This window comes from Pleurodeles waltl, chromosome 2_1, assembly GCF_031143425.1.
Source record: "Pleurodeles waltl isolate 20211129_DDA chromosome 2_1, aPleWal1.hap1.20221129, whole genome shotgun sequence".
NCBI classification, from domain to species: Eukaryota; Metazoa; Chordata; class Amphibia; order Caudata; family Salamandridae; genus Pleurodeles; species Pleurodeles waltl.
The window spans coordinates 482,832,761-482,857,221 of NC_090438.1; the positions used below are offsets into that span (position 1 = coordinate 482,832,761).

Here is a 24,461-nt window from a genome sequence, read left to right on the forward strand (position 1 = left end):
CGCCGGGCACTGGCCAACTTTTGATGCTTGACAGGTGGGGGACTGTCCGTGCTGTGGCTCCTTGCCACACTGGCTGACCTGCTGCCTGGTGCACTCCAGAATCCGGTGACTACTGGCACCACTGGTCCCAGAGATGTTGTGGCTGAGGTGCTAGGTTGGGACCTGGAGAGTCTGGCCCTAGGAGACTGACGTGGTGGGGGAGGTGAGGGAAAGAGGTTAAGGGTGGACAGGAAAAGTTTCTTGGGAACACTGGGACGGGTAGCTGGAGGGGGTTTGGGAGTGGAGGAAGAGGTTGTGGTTGTAGGAGGTGTACGTTTGGTGACTTTGGGTGAAGGTGCATGCGCTGGAGGCTGTCGTGAGGTGGATGGCTGTTGGGTGGGTGTGTGCCTGTGTTTGTGTATCTTGGGAGGTGGCGTCACAGATACACTGGGAGAGGACACAGGGGACGTGTGAATGGTAGTGGGGGTGGTGACTGCACGTGAGTGGTGTGTGTGCTGGTGATGGAAGTAGTGGCTGTAGATGTAGTGCATGCAGGTGTGAGTGGAGACGAGACTGGGAGGGAGGAGGGAGATGAGGAGGAGGGGGACACAGTGGAGGCAGTGGATGTTGGTGTGTCTGCATGTGTGTGATGCTTGCATGAGTGCCTGTGGGATGTGTGGTGCTTATGTTTGCCTGAGCTTCCTTTTTGTGTTGAGGTGTGTGCATGCTGGTCTGATGGTGTGCTTGGGGTAGGCTGAGGTACAGGGGTGTGGGTCTGGGTGGAGGAAGTTGGAGGGGGGAGGCTAGAGACAGGGACAATAGCTGCCATCAGTGCTGCGGCCAGAGTCTGAAAAGCTCGCTGAAGGGCTGCCTGACCAAAATGAATGCCCTCCAGGAATGCATTTGTTTGTTGCAACTGCCTCTCTACACCCTGGATGGTATTCAAAATGGTAGACTGCCCAACAGTGAGGGCCCTGAGGAGGTCAATGGCCTCCTCACTGAGGGCAGCAGGGGTGACTGGGGCAGGGCCCGAGGTGCCTGGGGCGAAGGTGATGCCCACCCTCCTGGGTGAGCTGGCACGGGGCAAAGGCTGAGGGGCTTCTGGGAGAGTGGTGCTGGTGGGGGGGTGGCAGCTGTACCTGTAGATGTGGGGGGCACAGATGTGGCCGCCACCACAAGGGAGCTCCCATCAGAGGACGAGTCCGTATCACTAGTGTCAGCTCCTGTCCCCGCCGTGGAGCTCCCCTTGCCCTCCGTCCCACTGGTGAATTCTGAGTCCATAGTGTCGCCCTCCAGGGCCATGTGGGATGCAGCTCCCTCCTGCTCCGGTGCCACTGCTCCTCCACCTGATGATGCTAATGCACACAAGAACAGGGAGACCACAAAAGGGGGGGGGGACGATAGAAGAAAGACATGTTGAGTGCATGCATTACCGCTACAGTTGGCAGACACGACAGACACAGAAGCCCCCTGCACTACGCCGCGCACTTGGGGTCCACTGTTCAATCTCTGGGACATGGCCTACAAGGCTATGGCCGACATCTGCACACATGGATGTCACAGGAGCCTGACTAGGTGTAGTTGGCACTGTACACAGGTGGGGTGGGGTGCCACAGAGTCTGCCAGAAGAAGGGGACCTAACTAGCTCACTCGCCCTGGCCTAGGGAAACCCACAGCCCACCTCGCCCACCCAGACACCTCCACTGCATGCTGAATCAGCTGAATGAGAGTGTACTCACCCCCTTGTGGCTGCTGTAATGCCCTCAAGCGCCCATCCAACTCCGTGTACGCCATGCCAGGATCCTGAACATCAGGGGGGTCATGGTGTGACGGGCACCCCTCCCACGTTGGGAGGCCATCCCCAGCTAGGCCTCCGCCGTCTTCTTGCTTCAGCGGCGAATGTCCTCCCATCTCTTACGGCAGTGGGTGCTCCATCTGTGATAGACCCCCAGGGTCCTGACGTCCTTGGCGATGGCACGCCAGATGTCCTTCTTCTGGTGGGCGCTGACCTACATGAATTGTACAGGGGAAAAAGAAAAGTTATTACCAACTGCACCCCATCCCTACCCTTGCCATGTGGCACATGCAGTCACCGTCGTTTCATGCACGCCTCAATCTCCCCCCCCATCTTTCATCCACCCCACTCCACACAGGCATAGCCCATACAGCATGCTCCCAGTGTACTTACCCGTTTGTCTGGAGGACCGTAGAGTAGCGTGTACTGGGGAGGACCCCATCCACGAGGTTCTCCAACTCCTCCGTGGTGAAGGCAGGGGCCCTTTCCCCAGATGCACGAGCCATTGTCTCTTCCAGACTGAGGTCACAGCAGCACTTGCAGTGTAGGTCCTCTCCTGTCGAAGATCAGGTATCGAGTGATTGAACAGAGAGAAAATGGCGGTCACGTCCGCAGCTGTGCGTACCGTCACCGCCGGCGTACATCGTCATTGGCTCCTGGGACCCATAGGGTCCAATGTTAACCAATGCAGAATTGCGCCGCGGTCTTCGACCGCCTACCGCGATGGTGTACAACGCCAGCGCAGTTACCTCATATCCCATTGTCCCACTTTACAGGTCAGGCAGCCGCCATTTCAGGGGCCCATATGGCTTAATTTTTAACTGCGTCACACATACCTAGGCCTTGCCTCAACACTCATACATGCAAATTTCGGATTATGAATCGTGTTCTGTGTAAGCGGTGGGTACGTACCTCTGAGTTGGTTGATTCTATGCTCGCTGTTCTCCTCCATAGGCACCGTCCGCTGGGACATGTGAGGAGATGGCGGCATCCTCCGGTGTACAGACCGCTGGTGGACCTGTCGACAATGGAGGAAAGACATGTGATCATCACCTACAGGCTTGATCGTGCCACAATCCTGGAACTGTGTGCCCAGTTGGAGCCAGACCTGATGTCAGCTATCTGCCATCCGACAGGAATCCCCCCTCTAGTGCAGATGCTGTCAGTACTCCATTTCCTTGCAAGTGGGTCATTTCAAACAACAGTGGCCATAGCATCAGGGATGTCCCAGCCTATGTTTTCCAACGTGTTGTCCAGAGTGTTGTCTGCCCTGCTGAAACACATGCGGAGCTACATCGTTTTCCCTCAGGTGGAGGATTTGCCTACAGTGAAAGGTGATTTCTATGCCCTGGGACATATCCCCAACATCATAGGTGCCATTGATGGGACACATGTGGCTTTGGTACCCCCCGCAGGAGTGAACAGGTGTACAGAAACCAGAAGAGTTATCATTTGATGAATGTGCAGATGGTGTGTTTGGCAGACCAGTACATCTCCCATGTGAATGCCAAATTCCCTGGCTCAGTGCATGACGCTTACATTTTGTGGAATAGCAGCATCCCTTGTGTGATGAGGCAACTCCAGAGGCACCGTGTGTGGCTATTAGGTGAGCACCTGGAAGCAAGTCAGTGGGGATGGTTGTCTGGGGATATCCCTACAGCTTAGTGTGTGTCTAACAGTTGTCCCTCGCCATTTGCAGGTGACTCTGGTTACCCCAACCTGTCATGGCTACTGACCCCAGTGAGGAATCCCAGGACAAGGGCAGAGGAACGCTACAATGAGGCCCATGGGCGAACTCAGAGGATTATAGAGCGGATCTTCGGCCTCCTGAAGGCCAGGTTCAGGTGCCTCCATATGACAGGTGGATCCCTATTCTACTCGTCCAAAGAAGGTGTGCCAGATCATCGTGGCCTGCTGTATGCTTCACAACTTAGCTTTGCGACGACAGGTGCCTTTTCTGCAGGAGGATGGTCCAGATGGAGGTGTTGTGGCAGCTGCGGAGCCTGTGGACAGTGAAGACGAGGAAGCAGAAGAAGAGGACATCGACAACAGGAACTCTGTGATCCTGCAATACTTCTAGTGAGGCACAGGTAAGAATACAAACCTGCCTACTACATGTACTTTAACACTACTACCTCTCTACTGTCTGTCGTTTTCACCCAGTGTATGGTCACTGAGTTGTCACTTTCCCTTACGATTTCACAGATGTGGGTCCCACTGTGTGACATCTGCTTTGTTTCCTCATGGACTAGAGCTGTGTGACATAGGTATGTTGACATTATAATTGAAAGAGTATTTTGACACTGTAATTGCTAATACACTATTTCGAAATCACAGACAGGCTCCAGATTATTTTGTGCTTTAAGGCTGTTTATTTAAGTGCTCAATATTGGAGGGTGCGTGCTGTAAAATGGTGACGGGTGATGGTGGAGGAATTTCCATGGCAGAGTCCAGTCTATTAGTCTCACAGGTGCATTGCCCAAATGGGAATAGGAAGTGGAGCTGGGGCAGTTTGAGGATGGACAAGGTGATAAGGTGGGACAAAAGGATGACATTCAGGGCGGTCTCATTTCTTGGCGGGGTCTTGGCATTGTTTTTCTGTCTTTGTCCTGGATCTCAGGGACCATTTGTGGGGTGGTTCTCCCCCTGCAGGGGGTGGGGTGCTGGCGTGGTGGTCCTGTGGCGGTGCCTCCTGTCCACTAGAGCCAGCGGAGGTGGTGGGCAGTTCATCGTCCAGGCTAGTGTCAGGGGCCCCTTGTTGTGCCACAGTGTCCCTCCTGGTGTTGAGGACTTCTTTCAGCACCCCTACAATGGTGCCCAGGGTGGTATTGATGGATCTGAGTTCCTCCCTGAAGCCCAAATACTGTTCCTCCTGCAGCCGCTGGGTCTCCTGAAACTTGCCCAGTACCGTTGCCATCGTCTCCTGGGAATGGTGATATGCTCCCATGATGTTGAAGAGGGCCTCGTGGAGAGTGGGTTCCCTGGGCCTGTCCTCCCCCTGTCGCACAGCAGCCCTCCCAGTTCCCCTGTGTTCCTGGGCCTCTGTCCCCTGGACCGTGTGCCCACTGCCACTGCCCCCAGGTCCCTGTTGTTGTTGGGGTGGTGGGTTAGTCTCGGTTCCCTGTAGTGGTGGACACACTGCTGATTGGCGTGTCCTGGGGACAGAGGTATGGGCCCGCTGGGTGGGTGCTGTGGTGGTGTTTCCAGAGGGGGGAAGCTCTGTGGTGGCCTGTGACTGTGTCAGGGGAACCGACTGTCCCGAGGTCCCAGATGGGCTGGGCTGGTCATCTAGATCCAGTTGGACAGAACTGCTGTCATCACTGTGGGCCTCTTCTGTTGGTGGTGTGGACATGTGTGGACCCTCCTGTCCGGTGACGTTGGGTAGGGGTCCTGCAGGGGTATAAAAGGATGTTTATTGCATCTGTGTGTGCCATGGTGTGCAATTTGTGGGTGACCGTGTACCCCAGTGCTTGCATTCCTGTGTGGGACCTTGTGTGATGGTGGTTTAGAGGGGTGTATGGGTATGTGCAGTGGCCATGCTTTGGTGATGGGTGACCATGCTTTGTTGTTGCATGCAGGGCTTGGTGTTGGGATGTGTGGTTTGTGATATTGGGATATTTGTGAGGAGTTGGAGTGATGGGGGTGGTGGGTGGGGGTTTGTGAAAGCATGCAGGTAGGGAGGGGGATGTAATAGTTAAGATTTGACTTACTAGAGTCCATTCCTCCATCTACTCCTGCGAGGCCCTCAGGATGCAGAATCGCCAAGACCTGCTCCTCCCATGTTGTTAGTTTTGGGGGAGGAGGTGGGGGTCCGCTGCCAGTCCGCCGAACTGCAAGGTGGTGTCTTGATACCACGGAACGCACCTTCCCCCGTAGGTCGTTCCACCTCTTCCTGATGTCATCCCTATTTCTTGGGTGCTGTCCCACTGCGTTGACCCTGTCCATTATTCTTCGCCATAGCTCCATCTTCCTAGCTATGGAGGTGTGCTGCACTTGTGATCCGAATAGCTGTGGCTCTACCCGGACGATTTCCTCCACCATGACCCTGAGCTCCTCCTCATAGAACCTGGGGTGTCTTTGCCGTGCCATGGGGTGGTGTGGGTGATGTGTAGGGTGGTGTGTGTAGTGATAAGTGGGGTGATATTTAGTGGTGTGTTGTGTGAGGTGCGTTGAAGTTATGTGGGTGATGGTATTGTGTGCCTGTGGATGCTTGGTAGCAATTTGTAGTGCCTCTCTCTGGCCTTCTTTCGGTATTTTGGTCGTAGGGGTTTGTGGGTGTATGTTTTATATTGTAATGGGTGTGTGGGAGTGGTGTGTGTATGTGTATCAGGTGTGTGTATTTTGATTTGTCCAATGTGGCTGTGTTTTGTAAGAGTGTGTGTATTTTGAGCACGGCGGTGTGTACCGCCAATGGAATACCGCGGTTGAAAAACCACTGCATGGATTCGTGGGTCGTGATAGTGTGGATGTATTTCTGTTGGCGTGACGGTGGAGGTTTTGTTTTTGCCAGTTTATCACTGACCTTTGGTGTGGCGGACTTGTGTGGGTGTCTCAATTTTTGGCGGATTCCGAGCAGTGGGTCATAATGACTGTGGCGGAATTCCGCGGCGGTGTGTTGGCGGTCTTCTGCACAGCGGTAAGCGGCTTTTGCCGCCAATGTTGTAATGAGGGCCTATATGTCCTACCTTAACCACCCACTGCACCCTGCCCTTGGGATGACCTCAGGCCTACCTTAGGGGTGTCTGACGTGTAAGAAAAGGGAAGGTTTAGGTATGGCAAGTGGGTACACTTGCCAATTCGAATTTACAGTTAAAACTGCACACACAGACACTGCAGTGGCAGGTCTGAGACATGATTACAGAGCTACTTATGTGGTTGCAAACAGTTAGGAGCTCACCTGCCTGACATCCCAGCAATTAATCTGCCCCATTGCATCATGGTAGATGTAGTATCTTCAAAAAACGAACTCCATTAATTTTTTTAATATTTCACCTTTAAGTAGGTACAGCCTTTACTGTGCATCTCTGGACACATGTGTTTCTGGGTTAGTCCCTTCTTCAGCAGAGAACATATTTGCGGGGTGCTGGGAATGCTGCCATAAATCACCCGGTTTCAGTACCTCTTCCCTGGCCTGCTGGTGCCTGCTCCAGAGCTCGTCAGCCCAATAGCTCAAGGGAGCCTTTAAAGTCACAAACAGTTAGGAGCGCACCTGCCTGACATCCCAGCAATTAATCTGCCCCATTGCATCATGGTAGATGTAGTATCTTCAAAAAACGAACTCCATTAATTTTTTTAATATTTCACCTTTAAGTAGGTACAGCCTTTACTGTGCATCTCTGGACACATGTGTTTCTGGGTTAGTCCCTTCTTCAGCAGAGAACATATTTGCGGGGTGCTGGGAATGCTGCCATAAATCACCCGGTTTCAGTACCTCTTCCCTGGCCTGCTGGTGCCTGCTCCAGAGCTCGTCAGCCCAATAGCTCAAGGGAGCCTTTAAAGTCACAAACAGTTAGGAGCGCACCTGCCTGACATCCCAGCAATTAATCTGCCCCATTGCATCATGGTAGATGTAGTATCTTCAAAAAACGAACTCCATTAATTTTTTTAATATTTCACCTTTAAGTAGGTACAGCCTTTACTGTGCATCTCTGGACACATGTGTTTCTGGGTTAGTCCCTTCTTCAGCAGAGAACATATTTGCGGGGTGCTGGGAATGCTGCCATAAATCACCCGGTTTCAGTACCTCTTCCCTGGCCTGCTGGTGCCTGCTGTAGAGCTCGTCAGCCCAATAGCTCAAGGGAGCCTTTAAAGTCACAAACAGTTAGGAGCGCACCTGCCTGACATCCCAGCAATTAATCTGCCCCATTGCATCATGGTAGATGTAGTATCTTCAAAAAACGAACTCCATTAATTTTTTTTATATTTCACCTTTAAGTAGGTACAGCCTTAAAGGTGAAATATTTAAAAATTAATGGAGTTCGTTTTTTGAAGATACTACATCTACCATGATGCAATGGGGCAGATTAATTGCTGGGATGTCAGGCAGGTGCGCTCCTAACTGTTTGTGACTTTAAAGGCTCCCTTGAGCTATTGGGCTGACGAGCTCTGGAGCAGGCACCAGCAGGCCAGGGAAGAGGTACTGAAACCGGGTGATTTATGGCAGCATTCCCAGCACCCCGCAAATATGTTCTCTGCTGAAGAAGGGACTAACCCAGAAACACATGTGTCCAGAGATGCACAGTAAAGGCTGTACCTACTTAAAGGTGGAAAATTATTGACGCATCGTCTGTGTGCACCCGGAAAAACCGACGCACACCTCCCTGTTTTCCACGCATCTCCTCCTCTGTTGTCCCTTGTGGAGAATTTGAGCGCAAACCAGGTACTTTTTGCTTGGAAGAGACACTTGTTGCTTTTTAAAGACTCTTTTTATCATTCTCTGAAGTGATAATTTAACTGGTACTTTTCTAAACACTGGTGTATTTTTGCGGTGCTATACTGTGTTATTGTATGATGTATTGCACAAATACTTTACACATTGCCTTCTAAGTTAAGCCTGACTGCTCAGTTCCAAGCTACCAGAGAGTGGGCACAGTATAATTTGGATTGTGTGTGACTTACCCTGACTAAAGTGAGGGTCCTTGCTTGGACAGGGGGTAACCTGACTGCCAACCAAAGACCCCATGTTTAACACTCCTGACGACCGGAACAAGGTGCTAAGGCTTGCCTATTGAGGTGGAACCAAAGGTAGACCAGAAGATCAAGTTTATCCTACTTGGGACTTCTTGTCATGCTTAAAACAGGCTTAACTTTAAAATTGTTGGTATTACTTTAGCTTAACACACATTTCACTGGGGAACTGCTTGTTGCTTTTGCAATGGCTTCAAAATGCTGCAGGCAATGCAGGGATGCTGTTTTATAACACAAATCTTTCAGTTACACCATAGTCTAATTTAAGAACCACATCAAGTCTTGTATGTTTCCTGTTTCCTCAACTGACCAGTTGCTTAAAGATATGGCTTGGGTATTCCTTGAATATTTTCTTCTCCACCCTTTGAAAAATCTAAACATAATCAGGAATTAGAGTTTGATAGCCCATGCAAACATATACCTATATGTGTATCCCTCCCAGTCCTACATGTTTCAAGGACTTTTAACTGTAGTTGGTGTCAACTCATGTATCCTGGATCCTTGTGCTTAGTGCCTTCTCACCATGTGCCTTTGAACCCATAAACTTACTCATGTGATGACCTTTTTTGAAAGATACCTGTGTTCCTCAAGGTGCAAAAAACCTCTTGAAAGAAATGTGGCTGAAGCTATGCCCACAAGTTCCCCTCCACTTGCTTTCTCAAAAATGTAGTTGAGCTGTTGGGTTAGGTCTTCTACTCTGCCCTCCTTTGACACCATTGTCAACTTTTGTTTGTGTCTGCTATTCTGCCTTCTTTGCCCTTAGCTGCTTCCCTACCTCATGCCTTTTTCCAATGCTCCACGCATCTTTTAAATGGTCCACCTCATCTCCACAACTGGTCTGTTCTGCTTCTCCTGTGCATATTTATCAATCTTCTCCCATTTTGACTCTTGCACTGCCTTCTTCTCCATTGGTCCTCTTTTGCCAAGCATGTGCTAAGCATGCGTGTGCCTTTTGGGCTCATTTTGTCCTGCCTTCTCCAGAAGCCCACATCTGATCACTTCAGGAGTCAGATCTTCTGAACTGGAAGTACGACTGTCAACCCATCTTTCTTTCTTCCTGCTGTTTTTATGAAGCTGATCTAGAAAACATGCTTTCCTTTCCTGTTTCCCCATTTCTGTGACATAGGGGTTGAACAGAGTTTTCCTGAGGAGTGTGTTGAGACCAAACCACGGTGTGTTTATTAAGGTAGTAAGGGTCTCCCCTTTCCATATTAATAACCCACTTTCTGACACAAGAAGACTATTTTCCCTCTCACTGCGCAAAAACAGTTTCTTGGCAGAAGAGGTTCAAGAGCTCTTGACCTTCATAGTACTCAGTGCTGTGTAATTAAATATTAACTCATGATAGGCTATGTAATCACAAGTGATTGCACCAGAGCAAACAAAACAAGGTTCTAATGGTCTATTAGAAGTAGATACACTGTTCTCAGGAATATGGTCAATAAGTGTTGTATCTGTTTTTTGTTGACTTTTCAGAAAAGAGTCCAAGAGTTGAACAATTGCAGTGAAAAATCATCTTCTGACACACAAGGTTCAAACCACGGACATGATGGGTAAGGATCAGGTTTGAACAAGATTACCTTCCTAACCTAGGCACATGTTACATGAAAGACTAATTTGTAACTAGTTTGGGAGGGGGCACAATTGGAAAGACAGGGACATTCAAAAGTATGCTAGGTTAATAAAGAAAGAACGCAGTCCAACCAGAAGTGCGCACATCCTCAGGGGCTGTTTCCAAACTGGAGGAATGGGACAGGCACCACCAGGACAAAAGTATTTTAAAGAGGACAGGGTAGGCTGCCTGGTTGATTTCCAGACTGCTCTTAGAACAGGACAAAAAGGGGAGGGGCAGAAATGTCGCTATAGATGGGTATCAGAATATCAAAAATCCAGACATTCTACTCCAATGTACGCTTATCTTCAGCAAGGGCTCAAGCCTGGCATGGGCTGAATGTGAGATCTCCTCTTTCCACCTCATGGTCTGTAGGGCTTTTATAGTGAAAGATATAGATATAGGATTTGTGTTTCCTTTGCAGTATGGATTAAGGAGATGTTTTGCAGTTTTTAAGCTGTTTCATTGGATATCTTCAAGGAACATTAGCATTATTCATGGCATGTGGGCTTTTATTATTCCCTCTTTCTTATGTATCATTTGCTTTTTTCATTGGTGCTGCAGATAACAGAGTATATGTTTTCACAGTGGCCATATCTTGCTTTGTCATTGCTGTATTATCTGCTTGTTCGTTGTGTAATTCTAGTGTGTCTCCACCAGAGGCCTGTTTTGTTTTAAGCAATAGTCAATCATTTTATACTTGTCATTATCTCTAAAGGCAGTCACAAAATCAGCTGTTTGAAATGATATTATTTCAATTAGTAACATACCTATAGTTATTTAGAGACGCTGATAAGTATTTTATTTCATGATTTTAAAACAATAGCAAGATGTTAACTAAAAAATATGTTTTACTCTGTGGAAGCTTCAGATTTCAAACGAGTCAAATTCATAGTATTGTAAAGACCACATGTATGAATTTTATCATCCATTCTTTCCTGTTTGCTTGTATGCCTGGCTATGCCCTATGTGCGACTGTATCTACATTATGTGGTGTGTTTCTGTGTATGTTTTGTGTATTCATTTGTTGGTTGCATGTGTTTATGTATCCTATCTATTCATAGCAGCTGTACGTGGCTCTTTGTTTATGTGGTCTGTTTGTATAAGTGTCTGTCTATAGTCTTAATCTACAGGTTCAGGGCTTTACACCCATTGGTGTTAGGCCACAGCACACATACATTGTGATACAAAATCATCGACAGTCTCTCCTGCAAATAGATCTTGTGGTAGAAGCTTACAAGACCCACGCCCTGCATTAAGGGTAGCCTCGCCACACCTTACATTTCTGGAATGAAAACATGCTGGGTTATCTAAAGTGTAGTGACATATATTGGTCTGCAAGATTGCCGAAGTACCTAAAATGAAGATATTTTGGATAAAATAAACCATGATTTAGTAAAAGAAATAAAGCAAAGCATTTGTAGATTCAAATACCATTCTGAGTTTGAAATAGTGTTTCAAATGAAGAAAAAAGAACTCCTTTTTAAGATCTCGCACTGTGTCGCAGCAAAGTAAAATTTGGATGGCAGCTCAATTAACAACATCTTTGGATGGACTAAGGAGTACTAGGGAGATTTAGAACCATCTCTGCTGGTATCTAGTTGAATTTGTTGCAGACTTTGTTGAGAGAAGAGTTGCTGTCAGCCTTGTGTCACAGTACTGCCAGGTTCCACGCTGTGCAGGGCCTTAGGTTGTGCAAGGAGAGGGGGTTGGCCGCAGGGCCTGGGACCAACCCCCCACATGCATTTGACCACATGCTGCATACAGCCTCTGGCTGTGCACAGCGGTGGGCAGTGGGGTGGTTGGTTAGTGGGCCTACCCCCTAAAGGCATCCAGCCCCACATTGCCCAGGTCCTTCGGCCGTACATGGTGAGGGTGGGTAGGCCAGGCCTTGTGGCCAACCCCCCCACCAGACAGTCAGCCCCATGCTGCACATAGCCTTTGGTCATCAACATCAGGGGGTTGATGCTTTGCCAGGCAGCATAGGATAGGCCACAGGGGAGAGGGATGTGTGGCGCCCCCTCCCTGAGCCTACATGAGGCCTGGGGACCCCACTCCCTTGTGCCTGATGTATTTTAAAGGGGAGGGGTGCCACGTGCCCCCTCCCCAAGGCTTGTTAAGCCCTGGCTGCTCTATTCCCCAGGGCCTATTACCTATAGTTGAGGGGATTCACAGGGCCCCCCTTCCTGAGCCTCATTAGACCCTGGAGACCCCCGTCTGCTAGGGCTGTATATATTTTGAAAGGGAGGAGACCACCTGGCCCACCTCTCGGAACCTTATTAGACCTTGGGGAGCCCATCCCCCAGGGCATTGTTTTCTTAATGAGGAGGGGCCACACACCACTGGTCGTCAAACCTCTTTAGGCACTGGGGCCCCATCCCCCTGGGTTGATCTTTTATTTTAAAATGGAAGGGGGGCAGGTGGCCCCCCTCTTCCTGGTCCTAATTTGGCCCTGGGGACCCCGTCCCACAGAACCCTACATAAATATTAAAAATGTAGTGGGAGCACACAGCCCCACAAGCCTATTATGGCTCTGGGAACCCCATCCCCTAGGGTCATATATATTTTGAAGTGGAAGGGGCTAAGTGGCCACCTCTCCATAAGCCTCATTAGGCCCTGGTTACCCCGTCCCACAGGGCCTTATATATTTTAAAAGGAAGGGAGTCTCTGTGGCCCCCCTCCCTCAGCCTTATTAGGCCCTGTGGACCCATCCCCCAGGGCCTTTTTTTAAGGGGATGGGGGGACGCGTGCCACCCCATCCAGAGCCTTATTAGGCCCTGTGGACCCCACACCCACGGCTATTTTTTTAATTGAAGGAGAGGGGGGCAGGCGGCCCTCCTCCCCAAGCCTTATTAGGCCCTGGGGACCCCCTTCCCCAGAGCCATTACTTAAAATAAAGAGAAGGGGGGCTGAGTGACTTCCCTCCTCAGGTCATTTTCAACCACATGGACCCCATCTCCTGGGGTCTGCATTAATTAGAGGTGGGTGACCTGGTGCTTACACTAGGCACCCACCATACATGCACTCGTTGGGGGCTGCTGGGGGAGCCTCAGTGCCCTTGCGGCCCCAGGAGGCTCCTCGCATCAGGCAGGAGCCGGCATTGCTCCAGCTCACAGGGAGAAGCTACTTATGCTGCTCCCCCCTGACCTGGAGATATTTCTTGATGTATTCTCCTGCCTGCATCACTGCGGGCAAAGAAACAGATTAAAAGTCTGCTCCCAGGTTGCAGGAGCATTTTCAAAGCTCCCACCTCCTGGGAGCAGACTCCTGCTCCTGCATGGCGGGAGGTTTAAAAAATGCCCCAGCCTTTGGCTGTAACATAGGTTTCACACCTACGCCGGTGCCAGCAGGGAAAGTGCTTTGTTCCGGGGTGGTCTCCATGGATATAGCTAGTGAGCCAACCCAGGGGGATGGGCTCCCAAGGACCATTAATGGACTAGGGAGGTGGGCCAGGACAGGCCAGGCACCCCTCCCCTTACAAATAAAGCAGGCCCCAGAGGATGGAGTCCCCAAGGGTAAAAAACACGGCCTACAGAGGGGAGCTGCGCTCCCCCTCCCCATAAAAATACCTGTCAGTCATGGAGAATGGGTTCTCCAGGACTGAAAATATCGTGGGGGTAGTCACTCACCCCTCTCCCCATTATGAACAACTATTGTGTCACCACCCCGCACTTGGACCTGGCCCACTCCGGAAGGAAGGGGGGTTAAAAAAAATTATATATATTTTCTTTAAAAGTTTATGATGTGCTGTTCATCTGGGTTTGTCAGTGTATCCAATAGTGTGCGCCAGGATATCTCACTGTATGAATTAAAGTGTACCTGGGTGTCTTAGTATATGCATAAGTGTGTGTCTGAGTGTATCATTATGTGAATCAGAGTGTACCTGGGTGAGTCAGTTTGTAGGCTATTGTGTACTTTTGTGTATGTGTAAAGAGTGGCCCTCCCTGGGTGTCTTACTGTTTGCTATGGAGTGTACAACGGTGTGTCACTGTATACATAAGTATCTGGCTGGGTGTGTTATTATATGCATCAGTGTGCACCTGGAAGTATCAGTGTACAAATGACAGTGTACCTGGCTATGTTAGTATATGCATAAGTGTCTGCCTGGGTGCCTCTCTATCTGCATGAGAGTGTATCCGGGTGTGTTAGTGTATGGATCATTGTGTACCTTTGTGTATTAGTGTATGTATAAGAGTGTGCCTGGGTGTGTCAATGTGCGCTGGACAGTCTACATAGGTGTGTTAGTCATACATAAGTCCATAGCTGGATGTGTTAGTGTATGCATCAGTATGTACCTGGGTGTGTCATTGTACAACTGACAGTCTACCTAGCTCTGTTAGTATATGCATAACTATTGGCATGGGTATATCAGTGAGTGTCTTAGTATATATAGATTTATAGAAACACCTGTATTTACATTCATATATTCCTCTATTACTAGAATTACCTATCTGTAGCTGCGAATAGTTATTGACAGACAGATGCACTTATTTACCTACATTACTAAGGTACAATCTACTTTTTACATATAAAAAACTTTGATTGTATTAAGTTATCCATTCAAAGTTTTCAATCTGTAATAAAAAATAATATAGCAGATTTTAACACATGACAAATATTTAACACTATATAAATTTACAGATATGATTTAAACATGTTACATTTCTTAATCCACAGTTCTCATGTTCTGTACTTTTGCATCCTTGAAAAGTGTGTAGGGGGTGAATAGTCATAAAGACTTTAAAAACAAAACACAAGTTCATTGCAAAATTAACATTACTATGTATGGTACTCATTAGCAATATTAACCAAACTCTGTCACTGATAGTTGTCAAATTATATAAAGAATATTACAGGTTTTAATGCAATTAGTATGTATGAATCACACTACTAGTTTAAAAAGTGTTTGAAAACATCATCCATGGTAGGCCGCATGATGTCCGAAACTCCACACATCCATTAAAGAGGACTATGGTATGTCATCAGTGTATCTTCAGTAGATGTATATTGCAGTTCACCCACTGTAATGTTCATTTTCAGTTTAGTAGTATGTGTCCAATTCTATCCAATATGAAGAATATTTCTACATTTAAAATCCCTTAGAAAGACACCACCCTTGTTAGGCTGTATGATGTCTTATATTCTACTTTTAAAACTCCCATACACTTACTATTCCATTCCTCCAGTAGTAATCTTCCTTAGAACTTTGGTTCAAGGAACAGAAGGTAAGACGTTGGTAATTTATATAGTAATCTCTGCTTAAATGTAAGCTTATTTTTATTATACTCTGTCCATTCAGTTGTATCCTTGATTTAAATGGTATAATGTCCAGATGTAAGGATTACTCCCTCATGGAAAATAATAACTCTGCAGGTATGTTTTACCAGAAATTGAGATTTGCCTTGCTTTAAATTTTTTTATTTGACTTTTCAATTTAGTTCCACCTGCTTTACATCGTTGTAGCATCAAATGATATACTTCCCAGTTTTTCTTATGCTCAAACTTGAAAGGAGGTCTGAGTTGCACTTCATGCATGTATTATGTTGTGAAGCATTTTTAAACAACGTTTTAAAACTGACAGTTTTTGAACCTGGTAGAGTTAGGTAGATAAATCATTCTGAATTTACTTCTGTTGTTGGAGAGAAGGAAGAATTTTCACAGTCATGCTGCCATGAGTAACTTAGTCCAAACAGTTCATCAATAGGTACCCTCTCTTCTTCTAAAATTCCTAGTAGGAAGCTAAAAAAATCTTGTGCATCTTCTTTTGTTTTTCTCTGATACTTCTTTCTTTTCTTTTTTACTTCTTTTTCTCTGGAACATCAGTCAGACCTTTTAAAGTTTTTCATTTCGGTAGGTTAGTAGGCTTTTTGTAAACGGGATACTGCTCTAAATGGTTTCTCAAATGGTTGTATTTCAGTACACAAATGGAATCAGCATTTACTTTACTGTCATCAAAGTCTATTATATACAAACTGGACAAACTGCTTATGCGTGATAATGCCACATGAGACATACCTTCCTTAAATACAGTGCTACCAGTGTTAATGAAAGCTGCATCTACACTTAAACCTTGATACATATGTATTGTTATACCATATGCTAGAGATATTGGAAACTGCTTTCTGCGTACATACAGGTCTTTCACAAGTTGGAAACGTGCAACAGCTCTTCCTATCTATTTTAAATCTTCAAGATCATCAAATTTAATTGCCATATACTGAACCTCATTTCTGTTTGGATATAAAATCTATTATTTTTCCAATAGCTCCATTAACTAATCCTTCTTCAACATTTAAATTATGCAGCAAAATTACTCTGCAGTTCTTACAAACATGCAAACACTTGTCAAATCCTGCAGTTTTGGAAACAGATTTTTCCAAATAATCCAATTTTAACCGTAGTTTATCATTTAATATAATATTGTTATATGGTCTTCCATTTCATCAATTGATATCAACTCTAATATTTGCTCAATCTGTCATTGTAGTAATTGTTCATTAAAATGTGTGCACTCTTAAATGCTAAGCATTAATCACAGAATTTACTTTTTTTGTTGAATAACTTCAAACATTAGCTAGCTGCACTTTTTTTAAGGACATGCGTTCTTGTTGCTTTTCCAGGTAACGCTTTTCTTCTTTTGACAGTATTCCAACTCTAATATCCTTTCAAATACTTCCATATTCCTTATCGGATGCTTCATGCATGTTTGTAATCAGTTCCTTGTATTGAAAATGTACCCAAATATTTACATTTCCAATGCTTCCTAAAGAACTATGAGTTTCTTCATGTGATAAGAGTCTCAAATATAGGTTGTTCTTTTACAGGGGTAAGTTGTAGCAAATCACCAAAAACAATCACATGCTTTCCTCCAAAGAGCACATCATAGTCAGTTTTTAATATCTGTTGCATTCTCAAATGCACAAAGGCAAGCATTAAGTTTGACACATTGCTCACCCCATCAATATAAAAGCTTTAGTTTCTTCAAAACTCTGGAAACTTCACTGCAAGCTTCACCAGATGATGTTTGGTATTCAGATTTAATGTTGTCTTTTACAGGGACCATTAGTAGACAATGCACGGTAATTCCTTTGCTATTGTGTGCTGCTCATCCAGTATGAGCTGTTACTACACACAATAAAATGTAGTCTGTAGTTTTCAGTAGCTATGTAGTTAGATCTTGTATTAGAAAGCTTTTTCCAGTACCTGCTTGTCCATTGACATATAAAAGAATTGGTTTAAAACTGGAACACTTACATTGATTGCTTTCATGCAGTAATCCATGGTCTATTTTTTCTTTGACTTCCATATATATTTCTTTCTGCTAACTATTGAGTTGGTCTACTTAATCTTCCCACATAACATGTTCTTCTCTTACTTTTGGCATTGCTGTCTCCACGTCATTCACTGTTATGGCAGCTTTACTTTCTATTACTGGCTTTCCAAAAGGATCTTGACTAAGAGGTGCAGAACTTTGGCTGCTTTGTGAACTTTCCTTTGCAATCTCAGTAGCAATTGTTTCTTCTTGTTCGATTTCTTCATTTAACATTTTCATATAGCTTGGAAATATTGCACACTGAATAGTGTCTTTCACAGCATTGAAAGGGTCTTCATAGCAGTCAAATTACCCAAGTAACTCTGTTTCAGATCGCCAAGTTTTGAATAGCTGAAGAAGTGCCAAATAGAAAAATTATCTTTTTTTAGCAGTTTGACAAGTACGTTTTCTATGGGTAATTAAGTTACCCTTCACATTTCATACTAAACAACCATCACAACTAGCTACACTATGGCCCTCATTACGAGTCTGGCAGTCTTCTGACCGCTAGACTCATGGTGGCGGTCCCATCGCCGACGGAAAGGCTACAGGCAATAGGAATTTGAATTCCTTTTGCCCGTAGATGACCCAGCGACCCAAGTGCCCCCACCCACTCTTCCCTTACAACATTCCCACCCCCCACCCCAAACCTCCCAGTAACACCACCCCTCTCAGTAGTGACCTCCCCAATCCCCTTCACACACATATATACTCCCCATCCCTATCCTCGTACTAACCCACCATGCACCCACATGCACCCACAGACACATACACCCTGACACACACAACACCCTTACACTCACACGCAGCCCTACGCAACACCCCCACATCCATACACACAAAACACTCCCACACACACATGCACTCACTACATTCACCCCCATTGACACGCATACACACTCCATTCCCCCACCCCCTTCTTTCCTCAACATATATAGACACAACCCCTACACCATCTACATACATACATGCACACGCGCACCCCAAACCAGCATTCATATTCACCCACACATGCATCTCCATCACATTTACACACACATACACACACACACACACACACACAAACACTCCACTCCACTTCCCTCCCCCTCCCTCCCCCTATTCATCCCATGCATATACATACTAATACACATCCATTCAGACTCCCCAGCCCCCTCCCCTTGTGGAGAACACTTACCTCATCCAATGAGGTGCTCCATCCTGAGGGGACGGGACCCAGTGCTTGCACCGTCGGCAGTGCCCCTCTATCAGGACACCACCAGGCTGTGTTACAGGTCGTAATACAGCCGGCGGAGTCCTTTTGATGGGGCAGGGCCGGCGTTGGATCCACCTCTGCTCCGCCGACCGCTAGCACGACTACTAGAGACTTTCTGTCTAAAGAATGGCAAAAAGCTGCCAGCAGTCGTAATATGGCAGTCTGCAGACCACCAGCACTGTCAGTCTAGTGGCAACTTTGGCTTTGGAGGTCTTAGAAAAAGACAGCCAAAGTCATGTTGCGGGCCTATATCTGCCTTCATCAATGTTTTTTGAAACATTATTTCCATACCATAGTGTTGTAGAATTTCATAAAGACACATATTTTCAAGGTGTACACTTCTTTTTGGATAGTATGTGTCTAACATATTTGTTTTTACAATTTCTGTACTTTCTGAATCAAACTCTGCTAAGTACTGAACTTCTGGGACAGATTTAAAAACTCTGTTTTGTGGGTTCCCAAGGCCTAGGCTGATCCAAACAATTCCTCTGGACTTTGAGAACAAGCGAGCTGAACTCAACCCTTCACAACACTCATAAGAACTTATCTCTCTGTATGAAAGCATTTTCAAGCTGAAACTGTGCAATTTCTTTGCTAGAGACTTTTCTGCAGAAATGTCCTCCCATGTTTCCTTCATCTCAATTTTTTCTGACTTAGTGATGTATGAAGTGACATTCCGAGCAACAGCAATGGAATTGTCAGCAAAAAACTGTATGTCCATATTTGCATTCCATAATTTCTGGATGAGAGGATTACAATCATTAATATATTTGGGAGCCTCAGCTCTACTCAGATTGTATGTATTTTGTGGTGATTTTCTGTTGAGTGTGTGCCATACTGCAGACATAACGCTGTCTACTCTTCTCTTAGAAAGGATAGGCCTTGGAAATCCAAAACAACATCTAGTATAAAACTTTCCTTTGCATCTATATCTTCAGCGACAATATTTGCTACACTTATGTGTTTGGAAGCCTAGAACATGCTGCCTCAAATGGTTGTTGTTATTGTCACCTGAAATACCACATTTAACATACTGCTCTATAAAAGACAGCACACACTCATCAGTGGCAGTTCCAAATTTTATGGCACCCTTTATCTATAAAAGCATGTGTATATGAGAGGCTCCTCTTGCTTGGTATTCTTTTCTCCCATAAAATCTGTAAATTCTCCAAGAGGAGGATTTGTTTTATTGCATAAGAAAGCCAGCATAGCTTGAAACGTTCGATAGAAATATCTATAAATATGAGCAGGATCCAAAGAGCAAAGTTATCTTGCTGTCTTCAAATGGATATCCTTTATATTATAGTTTGCTACTCCTAGAAATGTTAGTAAATTATCCCATGCATACACTTCACAACTGTTACAAACCACGTAGGAGGACCTAGATTATGTAGCATACATTTAGCTTCTCCATGATGAAGATACCAATATTCCGTAGTACCACGTTGACATGCGATCACATTGATTAAGTTGTACTCCAGATTTTAATCTTTTCCTTGTATCTTTTCCACAAAATCTCTTGCAAAAAGATTTTGGAGATTAATTCCTGGCTTGTGAATATGATTAACAGCATGTGAGAGTCCAGGCAAATCACTCTCAAATAACGGATGGAATATATAACGAATATATTGTTGAAACTCAGGATCCTCTGAATATAGTCTTATTGACCTGTACTCAGCTGCTGATATTTGTACAGGTCAGTCATCATAATGTTCACCTACTCCTGTAGGAAATAGATGTAGAAAGCAACAAGCCTCTGAACGTTTCTCCCAGACACTCAAAGGAGCTCCTCTGGCTTGTTTCATTTGAATCAAATCAATAGAATCCCCTGCCGCATCTTTGGAATGTAGTGCATGAATACTATAGTATTCATATATGTCTTCTGACTTCTGCTTGTCCACTTTTTCGATCTGTCCACTAGATTGTACTACTTTATCTTCAACACAGGTTACATCTCCAGTAATATCAACGTTAGTATGAAGAATGTTATTTTCTTTCAAATGAATTGTAGCTTTTTTCAGTTTATTGACATCTACTAATTCTTGCCAGATTTTGTTCAACTTTTTCTGGGAACTCCATTTACTGTAATAATCAGTGGTTCATTTGCGACTTTTTTTTTTCAACATTGTTTTTTTTTAATCTAAAGGTAAATATACTACTCTCCCTTTTAGACCTATAATCTTCTTCAGTTTTAGAAAACACATCTATATAACGAGTTTGGTTTTTGTAGTGAGTACGTCGACAAGAGACACAAATATACTCAGGTTTCTCAGAACACCCTAAATTGAATTTGTCTATTTCTTTTCTATATTTTCAATATTAATTTCTGTGTTTATTACCTGCACAGTTTCAGTCAGTACCTGGTCATTTCCCTGTTCTCCTCTTCAGGACCAAAGAAACAGAACTGTATGTCTTCAGAAACTTTCTCAACCTCTGCTACAGTACCTTGTAAGAGACCTCTATTCAAAGCTCCTAAACATAAAGCGTAAAATAGTCTCCTTACCCAATTTTATATTCTTGAATAATGCACAGCTAGCATTCTAAAGTGATGAAAATTACTTTGACCCACTATCTTTGAAAGACATGCTAGTGAATGCCTTTGTAAGTTACTATGGCCCTCATTATGACATTGGCGGTAAAAACCGCCTACCGCCACGGCAACGGCCGCCAAAACACCAGCGCCGTGGCTACCAGCCGAAAGCCATATTATGACCGTAGCCGGAATTCTGCCAGAAGGATGGTGGAATTCCGGAGACGGCCATGGCGGCTGATGGTGGTAAGGTGGTGCTACTGCCAACAGCAGCACCACACCAGTAGATCACCGCAGACCGTGTCATGACCCATGATACTGCCTGGCAGTGTTCTGTTGGTGGATGCTGCTGCTGGCAGCAGCGCCCTGTTCTGTCTCCTGCTGGACGACCCCCTGAAATCAGGTAAGTTGGGTGGTCCGACAGGGTAGGGTTTCGGGGGTGGTGTGTGGGGGGGTGCGTGTGTATGTTTTTGTGTGCTTGAATGTGGGTATGCGTTGCATGTGGTATGTGTGTGCATGTGTAGATGTGATTGTGAATGGATGTATGCATGCGTGGATATGAGTATGTGTATGATGGTGAGGGCAAGCGTGTGTATGTCGGGGGGGTCGGGAGGGCGAGGGGAGGGTGGGGGAGGGCACTGGAGAGAGGGGCTGGAAAGACTGCTATGAGTGACAGGGAAGGAATTCCCTGTCACTGATAGTGCCTTCTGCCATGGTTTTCGTGGCGGTACGGAAGCCACGAAATCCATGGCGGTAGGCGGAGTCATAATCCTGTGGGTGGGACTGTGACGGCCACCTGGCTGGATACTGTAGTCTCCAGCCCGGCAGCTGTTACCGCCCTGGCGGACGGAGTGGTACATTGGCAGTTTGGCTTGAGCCAAACCACCAATGTCATATTTTGGGGAAAGGTACCGCCAGCCTGTTGGCAGTACTTTTCTCCAAGATACCTCCGTCTGCCTGGAGGGCCTATATTTTCTAACTCTGAAAGGATCCAATTCTTAAGCATTTTTTGTTTTAGGCTTCTCCATGAATATTCTCTTAAGAATGTTTTCAATGTATTGACTTCTGACGGATACTACAAATACTACTACAATTTCACTTGTACACAGGAGCCTGTCTATGTCTTCCTTGTAGTTCTTCAGGTATCGTTTCTTCTACATTCCTAGGAACTATCTCTACTTTTTCTATAGGATTACCATCTTTTACTTCATAACAGCGACCACTTGTATCAACTCCATGTACTAATGCTTTGTCCTGAAAGTAACTCTCTTGATTAAAAAAAAGAGTTTTGTACTAAATGTGTGCATCCATTCACCTTTAAATATTTTACAAAAATTAATTTTGTTAATAATTCTCTTTCTTAAACTCCTCTTCCTCATGGACATGACAGTTTTATTCAGTGTCTTCATTCTATTCAATATTCAAATAAAAAGCTTCCTCTTCACAACAAAAGCTTTGTCAATTGCATTCTCTATATGGTGCTTTTGTTTTATAATATCACTTCCCCTCCTATACTTCTACACCTTCTTCCACAAATTTTGAAATACTCTGTTTTAAAACATTTTTACTCTCAACTCCTTAAATTGTTGCTGTCTAAAAGACTGTAGCATCTTATTGGATTTCCTAATTCTTACAATGTCCATATGATGCAATTCATCACTGCATTACACATTTTCACTTTTAATTAATGCTTCCTATCATTTTGCATTTTACAGCATATGTTTTTTAAAAGTCCTTAGTACCCAGTATCTCTTTTCTTCTTTTGAATAATTCTCACCTTATTTTGTTTTTTACTGTCAGTTGTGAGCACATAGTACAGTTGTTTCTTTTGTTTCCTTGCTTCTCTTTTGTTGGGCATTCTTGATCTTACTTAAAAAAAAAACAATATCTGCAAACCAAATAAAGAATACATTTACACATGTAGAAAAAAGTTAACGACAACATTTTCTAATACAAAGTTTACTTTTTACTAAATTTGGAAACATACACTACATCACTGTTTACCTGTATCTGTGAGACTATATCTAAGATTGTGTATTACTGCATCACTGAACACTAGACTTTCTCTTACATCTACCAGTCTTCGTAACACTGTATGCCTACCTGTGTCACAATATTTATGTGTTACCTTGTTCACACCACTCTATGTATCACTGTCTTCTTCACAGATTTTCAATATGGATTAATGTCCTCCCACATGTGTCACTCTATGGATATGTGTCTCTCTTACTCTCTTACTATATGTATTAATCACTCTCTAGATATCTGACAGTATTCAGGTCTGGATATACATCAACATATGACTGGGCATATCAGCCTCTGCATAGTTGTATACCTAGGTGCGTTAGTCTATCCATTAGTGTGTAGCTACCTGTCTTAGTGAATGCATTAATTTGTCCCTTGGAATGTCAGTGTATGTGTTAGTGTGTACCTACCCATATACCTCTATATATTACTGTGCACCTAAGTGTCTTAGTATATCTTTATATTTGCTTGAGTGAATCATTGAATATACTGGTGTATGCTTGTGTGTTGTAATGTATACATCAGTGTGCTCCTAGATGTGTGAGTGTCACTCTATCCCTCTTTCTCTGCCTGGGTGTCTCAGTGTATACATCAGTGTACATCTGAATGATTCAGTGTATACATCAGTGTCTACTTGGCTGAGTTACTGCATGCACCGGTGTGCCCCTGGATCTGTCAGTGCATGCACAATTGCATCCCTGGATGTATCAGTATATGTAAGAGAGTGTGTCTGGATGTGTCACTGTATACATCAGTGTGTGTCTGGCTCTGTCAGTGTATAGATAAGAGTGTATCTCTGTGTCCCACTACATGCATTACTGCATGCCTAAGTGTCTCAGTGTATATATCAGTGTGTCTCTGGATGTGTCAGTTTATGTATTACTGTCACCTACATATTATATGGTATGCATTACAGTGCACCAGGGTGTCTCAGTCAATGCAACAGTGTCTACCTGGTTGTGTCAGTGCATGCAACAGTTCATGCTGGGATGTGTTCTCTAGTCATTAGTACGTGCCTGGGTATGTCAGTCTATAGATCAAAGTGTGCAGGGGTGTGTCAGTGTACAGATCATTGCGTGCCTAGGTGTGTCAGTGTATGCATCGGTGTGTCCCTGATTGTGATATTGAATCTATTAGTGGGACACTTGGTGTATGGCTTGGGTATATTAGTATTTGCATTGCATTAGCTATATAAGTACCAGATGTGGTAGTAGAGTGCATCTATACCTGGTGTTTTGCTTCACTAATGACTGAGCTGAAACACTC

The 24,461-nt window shown here is 45.1% G+C and overlaps 1 protein-coding gene across 3 annotated transcripts in view; it reads left to right on the forward strand.

The window, feature by feature from the left end:
- LOC138265713 (mitochondrial fission factor-like) overlaps nt 1–24,461 on the forward strand; it is a 248,650-nt gene that overhangs the window by 93,476 nt on the left and 130,713 nt on the right. For all 3 annotated transcript variants that reach the window (XM_069213669.1, XM_069213679.1, XM_069213689.1), the window contains one exon: nt 9,938–10,014. In XM_069213669.1, the coding sequence (XP_069069770.1) occupies nt 9,938–10,014 (77 nt within the window). The remainder of the gene's footprint in view (nt 1–9,937; nt 10,015–24,461) is intronic.